Source organism: Anolis carolinensis, chromosome 4, assembly GCF_035594765.1.
Source record: "Anolis carolinensis isolate JA03-04 chromosome 4, rAnoCar3.1.pri, whole genome shotgun sequence".
Lineage (NCBI taxonomy): Eukaryota > Metazoa > Chordata > Lepidosauria > Squamata > Dactyloidae > Anolis > Anolis carolinensis.
Genome location: NC_085844.1, coordinates 181,840,903 through 181,849,631, shown reverse-complemented (window position 1 = coordinate 181,849,631; position 8,729 = coordinate 181,840,903). Strand labels below are relative to the sequence as shown.

At 37.3% G+C, this 8,729-nt stretch overlaps 2 protein-coding genes across 4 annotated transcripts in view; one reads left to right on the top strand and one right to left on the bottom strand.

Annotated features, from left to right (window-relative positions):
- Nucleotides 1-2,875, top strand: tex38 (testis expressed 38). Its single transcript, XM_003224419.4, has 2 exons — nucleotides 1-494; nucleotides 1,486-2,875. The coding sequence occupies exons 1-2, from the start codon at nucleotides 476-478 to the stop codon at nucleotides 1,983-1,985; spliced, it is 519 nt and encodes a 172-aa protein (XP_003224467.1). The 5' UTR covers nucleotides 1-475; the 3' UTR covers nucleotides 1,986-2,875.
- Nucleotides 2,876-4,743: 1,868 nt separating this feature from the next.
- The window catches only part of efcab14 (EF-hand calcium binding domain 14), a 29,962-nt gene continuing 25,976 nt past the window's right edge, over nucleotides 4,744-8,729 (bottom strand). For all 3 annotated transcript variants that reach the window (XM_062978333.1, XM_008116358.3, XM_008116359.3), the window contains one exon: nucleotides 4,744-7,219. In XM_062978333.1, coding sequence (XP_062834403.1) covers nucleotides 7,074-7,219 — 146 coding nt within the window. In that variant the 3' untranslated portion in view covers nucleotides 4,744-7,073. The remainder of the gene's footprint in view (nucleotides 7,220-8,729) is intronic.

The window sequence follows — 8,729 nt, the reverse complement described above, 5'->3', positions numbered from 1 at the left end:
AGCTGTATTGATAGGCAGTAAGTCATTGAAGTCTTCTTTTAGAGAGAAGACTGTTTCATAGAGTATGGCCTGGGAAGTTTGTTTGCCACTTCCAGTTATATTCCATGTGGGGCAGGAGGGAGGATGCTCTGAGAGAAAAAACAATGAAGTAAAAAATATCTGATTATTTAAAGTCAAACATGAAAAGGCTTCTGCCCGGATCCATCCTTGTATGCAAGAGATTGCAATCTGTGGTGATGGCCTTAGACTGGAAAGGGCAGAATGTGTTCTCCAGCTCTTCAGAGAGGTAGCCTAGCAGCCATTATCTCATTGTAGGCTTTAGAATGATCATCTCTTTGTCATTCTGTTCTGATGGTGTTAACCTGAATCACCTACTCTTTCAATTTAGTTTTCCTCTCTTAGGACAGGAGAGAAAGGTGGCCTAACCTATGAACATACTAATTTGACTGATTCCAAAGACTTTGAGTGAGACCAGATGATGATTATATCCAATGGTAAGTGTCATAGCCCCACAGAAAGTTATAAGCAAATTTGCCACCAGAAGGGTATATATAGGTCAGGAGTAAGTGCATCACCCTCCAGAAGTTTTTAAGATTTTAACTTCTTTCTGCCCAAGCCAATGTCGCCAAAATATTGGGTGGAAGTGCCAGTGTCATATTAAGACTAGCAGAGATCTTAAGGTGAGATGCGCAAAATGAATTTTCTGAACACAGACTATAGTTGCCATCACTGGCTATATGTTAGTTGCAATCTGATATCTGGAGTCTGCGTTTTGCTAACTTGCGCCCTAAACCATGTCATGCTTACACAGCCACAAAGTAATAGCAGAAAATGTGGATTCTCCTAGCAGGTTGTGGGGGTTTTCTTTGTTTTAATATTTAGGTTATTCATAATCTTAGCCCTAAACTATAGTTGACATTGGTTCTGCAAAAATCTAAATGGCAATGCATCGACAACCCCATTTTATATTGGTGCTCTTAACTATAGTCTAGCTATTTGGGGTTTCAGTTCCCAGAATGCCATTCATTAGGGAATCTGTAGTTTAAAAGATGTGATGGATCAAAGTTTAATAATCAGTATTTTTGATAGTGCAAGCACAATAATTATTAATATAGCTGTAATAGACTGTATGAAAAAGACTGATGCATGTACCTTTTGAATCTCCTAGTCCCAGTTTTTCAGGCATCCAGAGGGTCGCAGTGGCATGGGAAATAAATTGTCTCCTGTTTTCACCAGATCCTATTGTCCCACTAGTAGCATTTGTTTAGGTTTAGATACTGCCATTAAACAAAAGACAAATATGGGAAGGCCTAAGCCGGGGGGGGGGGGGTTGATTTGCTTGATAAATATACACATAAAATCAACATCTCCCCCAAGTTAAAATGTTGATAACCTATTTAATCAAAACAGGGTACTAGAACAATGCATTAGAATTTTCTAAAAATTACACATTTAAAGCATTTCATTGTCTGCCCTTATATGTAGGATTACTACCTGCCTATTTTGGAAGTCTAGGATTTTGTTACTTCCTAGTATTTGGTTGCATGCTATTCTTTCAATGGAGGAAACGAATCCATCAGAAACGACGTGCAAAAGCCTGGGTGAAGCAGCTGAAAGCAGAAACGTATTTCCAGCGCGCATTGTCTCACAGAATGGATAAGGAAGCCCTGCCTGGATCTGAAGTGCAATCCTACAATCCTGCAACTCATACTATCCCAAAGCCACATGGCAACATCTTGTCCAGCGAGGCCACTACAGATAACATTGGCTGTTCCACCTCATCCCTTCAAGATTCAGACCCCTACAAACCAGTGTTTCAGGAATTACCTTGTGCTTGTGCACTTCCTTACTTGCCGCCCCTCCTGGAACATTCAGCATCTTTTCCATGCTCCAGTATTCCAGTCAGTAGCACATTTAGTTCGCCTCTGAAATCAGCTGCGTTGAAAAATGAGTCATACAATACTGGTAGCAGCATCTCTGTCTAAGAGCAAATTTATTGGATGGATGAAGTTGAGATCTGGAAATGTTTTTTCTCTGCTTAACTGCGCATCATATGAGTTATATACTGAAAAAATAAAATGTTTGTAAAGTGAACTTATTGTAAGACAGAGAAAGAGCAATATTTTCATTTATGTCCAAAACAACATTCTACCAATAAAAATCCATTCTGAATTTTTAAAATAACATCTACGCCTCAGTGTTTTATTTAAATTTGACATTCACAATGCATGATAGGTGCAAAACATATATATATATACAATGTACAACTAAAGAGCTTTTCATTCCTTATGAAAAATTATCACAGGTCAAAATGAAGAATCATTGCAAATGATATTTTTTAAAAATTCTTAAATCCTGACAGTGTATTATTGTGCCAAGGACTGGAGATACAACTGTAGTGCAGCTTCTTTTTAGACAACTAAAGAAGTTGCAGTTCTTTTTCTCAAGGTATTTATGCAGACTGAACGTCTGTAGATATCTTCTTACAGAGAAAGGTCCCTGTATAGTTCCCTCAGTATTTTTTATATTCATAAATGCAACATAATACTTTCAAGCAACATCTTAAAGTTATTTAAGATCTTGCTCTTTCTAGCAGTGCCAAACTCCGACCTCTTAGTTTTCTAATTATTCAACCTTTTGATAAAATTGCCTTGCACAAACCTGTATTCAAGCCTCGTTTTGTAAAAATAGAACATTTTCATATGTCTTACCACCAGAGATAACAAGCAAACTCCATTGTTATTCTGTTGTCTCCTTGCCAATTCTCAGCAAATACACTCTCAACCTAGCTGGGAATTCTTCAATTGTGAATGATAGGAAGAACTCTGGTTTTCATAAACTGACATTTAATTGGAAGCATTGTAATATTTTTTTTTTTAAAAAAACTTCAAAATTAACACAAGTCATGTAGTACAGCAGTGAAGGGTATACTTTAATTCACTGGTATCTGAACAGAAATAGTTTAAAAATAACTTCCTTTATATTTTACATCAGCCTTCCACAATTTGGTACCTTCCATATGTTTCAAACTACAGTAGAGTCTCGCTTATCCAAGCTCTGCTTATCCAAGGTTCTGGATTATCCAACGCAGTTTGCCTTTTAGTAGTCAATGTTTTTGTAGTCAATTTTTCAATAAATTGCAAAATTTTGGTGCTAAATTCATAAATACAGTAATAATTACATAACGTTATCATGTACTGAACTGCTTTTTCTATCCATTTGTTGTAAAGCATGATGTTTTGGTACTTAATTTGTAAAATCATAACATAATTTGATGTTTAATAGGCTTTTCCTTAATCCCTCATTATCCAAGAGTTTCACTTATCCAATGTTCTGCCGGCCCATTTATGTTGGATAAGTGAGAGACTACTGTACTACCTAGATAGGGATGTCAGGGTGGATGGGACATCTTGGCCAAAACATCAGCAGGACATTAGTTTGGGGAAGGCCAGTTTCACGTGTTTTCACCAATCATAGAACACCACATCACAATGTTAGTGATACGAATTCTGAACACTGATTCAAACCCATGATTTAAGATGAATTCTCTCATATTCTCTCATTAAGCCCCGCACCAATCATGCTTGGTCAGTCTGCTGAACAGTTTGGTGCCCATTAACTCCTAACTATAGTGTATGTTACACAAAGCATTCGGGTTTGGAAATATAAAGCTTATCCTGAACTTATCCTGATTTTGCCACTCTTCATGTGTTTTTGACGGATTTGTAGACCAAAGCATCAGCAGGGCACTCACTTAAAGTGAGCATGTGGACCTGATCTCAACTGGGAATATTGGTTGGGAAAGTATATACCAAAGAACTGTGGTCCTCCAGATGTTATCGGACTGCAAATCCTGGCTAATTGGCAGAATCATGAGAGCAACCGCCTCCTGGTGCCCTCTCCCATCACCCTACCATTACAGAAATTAAAAAGCACAGCCTCTTATTGGCATCACCTGTTGCTCATACTAACAGTTTTGTATAAGTGTCTGAGATGGGGAAGATTTCTGTTTGATTTCTGATTATTTATGATAGAAAGGTATAATGTATTTGCTACAAAATATATTTTTAAATTTAATTTAATGTATAAAATACAAAAGCATCTGGAAACTGCAGCCCAGAATGCATGATTCAGGCAAATGTAATGTTACTGGCTGTCACGGGTCCTTGGCTGTTCCTGGAAAGGTATGCATGTTCTGCTAGAAACTCACGTAAGGGGTGCATAGAGCAACCTAGCAAGGCACATCCCATAAGAACAGAAACCAAACAATCACATCCCTGTCAATAATACAAATCTGTCATTATTATTTGTTATAAAGCTGATTATCAGAAAGCTAGAGTTACAAAAGACATATTGCTAGAGTGGTATATGGGTTTTCTTTGATGATTTGGTCCCACACCATTTCAGTGACTTTTGCAAATATGATTCACGGGGATCTGCTAAATTATTGATTATATTGCTCATGTGTAACACACATGCAAAGAACTGGGAAATGCAAACGTTAGAAGAAACGATGTCACTCACAAGTCATCATTGATTATCAGTTCAGTAGCTGATCAACTAAATTAGCCAGGTGGGTCACAATGTTTGGATATGATTTTATATTATAGTAGAAGTATACCTCAAAGGAAACCAAAAATGCTCTGAGTCACTGAATTAGCAGTGGAATTAGATTACAAGTGAACCTTCTATAAATATCTTCAATTTTTGGCATACAATCATTACAGTGATACAAACAAACACTAATATTGTTATTGCTTTATTTGGTCAAAGGTTTTATACAAAGTATGTGAAAGTGATGCTTGTCTGAGAGAACACTTGTTCTCTTAACTAATGGGCAAAGCTTCAGGTTTGGAGGAAAAACCAACAACAATAATGAAACAACCTATTGAGGGAATGATACTTCAAGACTCTTCTTTAGCATAGGAAGACTTTTGTTCTTTCTACAGCAAGGTAACATTCTGTGATGTTGAGTGTATGTTACACCAGGCCTTCTGGTTTATTAGTATTTTGACAGTGGCCACCATAACTGTCAACGACACCCATATTCAAATTACTAGAAAGTCAACCTTTTGCTGCAGACTGTCACTTTGCTGAGAATTAAATCTCCTAAAAGGTGCAAAAAATGTGTGTGTCCTTGCAATACATTCTTGAAAGCACTGGTGCAACATCAAATTCTGCCTCACAATAGAATATTTGCTTGGATTTCTTCTCTACTCAGAATCTAGAGAACATTGACATTTACTTTTTAAATATCTTATTCTTCATGTATACCTATTTTCCTTTGACAAAAACACAGTATCAAGAAAACAAAGTTTACAACGGAAAGGGGGCTGTCTAGGAAGTGAAACTACATATTACATTCAATGCCTCTTAAAATTTACATGTGTTTTAAAAACAGAAATTAAAAGACCTGCAGTCCAGACTAAGGCCCCATCTACAGTGCCATATAAAATCCAACTTATCTGCTTTCAACTGGATTATATGGCAGTATAGACTCATACAATCCAGTTCAAAGCAGATAATGTGGATTATCTACTTTGATAATCTGGATTATATGGCAGTGTAGAAGGAGACAGAATTGCCTGAGATAGCAATGCAACAGGAGGTTAAATATGGCTTCCTCACCTGTGACAGGACCCCAATGCAAGTTCCCTCACCAAAGTATTTATTCTGAAAGAAACTGGGGAAGGCATTTTCATTAGAACCGTGTTTCAGTGCAAGCCTGGATCAGAGTTCGCTACCTTATAACTACCACAGAGAGACACCCATAATGCAAATACAAAGATGCACTTATAGGATCTAATTCAGATAACCTCATCTTGCTGACACAAACAAAAAGCCCAAGAATTACAGTTATTACAGTGATCATCAGAAACACTTTTAATTATATGAGATGCAAATTAAGGTGGAGACAGGTTTTTTTTAAGTAAGTCAAAATAAAGGGAAAGGGTGCAGTGAATACTTAGCTTTCTTATATTTCAAGTATCTACCCGTCACTTTAAGGTTGATAGTACCAAACACAATTTCTACTCGATTTCAAAGCAAAAGGAAATTAAAAAACCATTCCACTATATTGTTCTGAGTAGTAAATAAATTTGAATTTCTTTTTTTTCCAAAGTGTTAAGAAAAGTAGCCTTCTTTAACAATCTAGTGTAAAGGTTCAGATTTCGACTATCTGAAAGCTAGCCATACATTTCCAGGCAACTGTGGGGAAAGTGTCCTAAAAATAGAATTCCTAGTGGAAAGGTATGTGCTCCCAGTCTTCAACATTCATACAATACAGACTGGAATTTTTATTACCCTCAATACAAAGTCAACCCAGATGTGTGTGATTTATGCTGTTTTAAATATTTACAAGCAGACAAATCCTATCCCACACCATCAGATTGTTTTATGTTTTTAATTCTAAAGTGCAGCTAATTTAAGGCAAATTTGAAATATAAAATAAGTTTGTCAATATTTACACAATATTCTAATTTGAAGACAAGAGCTTCCCTTATAAGGGAAATAAAAACTTTCAGCTAAAATTCTTAGCATAGTTTAAGGTGCAATTACCGTATAGTTAATTTAATGCCATGAATATAGTTATTCACTGCAATAATTATCCCCATATAGGTTTTCAATACAATGCCAGGATGTCAAACTTTGGCCTGGACCATGAGAAATCAAATGCTCTAATCTCCTTGGAACAAGGAATGAAGGCAGCACATCATTAACAAGTAATGTGTTGCACTTGTGTCCAAAGAACATAGACATGAACATCTCTGCAATAGAGCCTCAGAACTGAAAATCTTTCAAGAGTCAAGATTTCCTTAAATTTTTCATAAAAATATAAAAGCTTTTCAATACTTTCCAAAGAACACAAAAATTAAAAGAACACAAAATGTAAAAGGTGTCAACAAGTACAACAAGTAAACTAAATTAAGCTGCAAAGATTAGTATCATCATTGGGGAAAGTGCTAGATGTAGCTTTTCATTATCTGACATGTTGTTGTTGTAGCTACTGTAGTTCTTCAAATACTGTATTTATAAGCAGAAATTCTGTACATCCAGGGCCACCCTCAGTTCTGCTAGGAATATTTCTCATCCCTATCTGCACTGGATTTCTTAAAGCTCTGTGAATCCTGAATTGCAGACCCAACCAATTTTTGCTGGTCTTCATATGGCAGCTTGCCGTCTGTCTCTTGATTGGCAGTCCTGAATAAATCCTGAAGTTCTGTGAGGAGGAAGAAATATATTTAAAACCAAGAAATATAATTGTTTATTGAATGAGAACAAACCATCTATAACAGCCATTTATTACCTGAGAGACATAACACGTATTTTATTAGCTGCACTATAGTTCCTGTTGATGAAAGGGTTTGCCATATTTACTTGATTCTAATGCTCAGCTTTTTTTTTTTTTGCTAAATTACAAAATTTAGGTGCACATTAGAATTGATGATGTGTTAGAATTGCACACATAAACCAATCTGCATGAAAAGATTTGGGGGGACAGGGAGGCAGGACCTGGAGGCCAGACAGGGAGGTTGGGGGGGGGGGGGCAAAGAGGCTGTACCCGGTGGCAGCATCTGGGCTGCATGGCATCCAGAGAAGGAGGAGGAATGCCCAGTTGGTGACTCAGTCATTCCTGCCGAAGGAGCCAGAAGCACCACTCTCACCATCTCCCTTTTGGCCAGAGCTTGGTTGCGTATTCTACATCCCAGACAGCTCTGAAGGTGTCTCACCCTGCTCCCCTCTCCAACTCAGTCCTGCATTGTTCCTAATTGTCCTCATTTTCGAGGCCTTCCCAACCTCCCTCTCAGTTTTGAGGGCCTGGTAAATAAGGCTGGTGTGTTTGCTAGCCTTGGCCTGACTGCAGGGTGTGGCTTCCCAAATGGCCTCATTCATGCTGCCTGCCTCCTTGACACACTGTGCATTGCATTTGATGACAAATTTATTTATTTTTGTAATGTGCACCTTCAAAATTGAGGTGAGCAATGCATATTACACTCAATGGTGCATTATACTCGAATAACTACAGTAGTCAAATAGAATGGGAACAGCAAAATCAACAATGTTATGTTAAGAATTAGATCCAGCTAGCATATCACAACAATCACAATGCATGTTGTCGAATCAATTCCACTACAAGTGTGAGTAACCAAGCAAGCAGCCTGTGGCTTATTAAGTGCAAAGAGTGAGTCACATTCCTTGATGTGATAGTCCCTTCCCTATCCAGCAGTGTGATAAGACATCAACCGCATATACAAGAGGAACCAAGTGGGTGAAAACTAATAGCATAAATCAGCATGTTAGCTATTTTATAATAAGCCAAATTTCTAAATAAATACATCTTAATGTGACATCGTAATGTGTTATGTTTATCATACTGCCACATTCCCCTTATGAGGCTGACGCTGGCACTGCTACCATAGCTCAAGGAAAGGCTGGATTAGAAGATGAATAACATTCCATTTAATAAAAATCAGATTACATCTGAATTAGGTCAAAGGTAATAGCTAATCCTAGTTGACTCTGGCCCCGTCTACACTGCAATATAAAATCCATATTATCTGCTTTGAACTGGATTATATGGCAGTGTAGACTCATACAATCCAGTTCAAAGCAGATAATTTGGATTATCTGCTTTGATAATCTGTATCATATGGCAGTGTAGATGGGGCCTCTAATGTACTAAACAGGGGGAGAGGGAGACTATATTTATGGCTTTCCAACAAAACCAA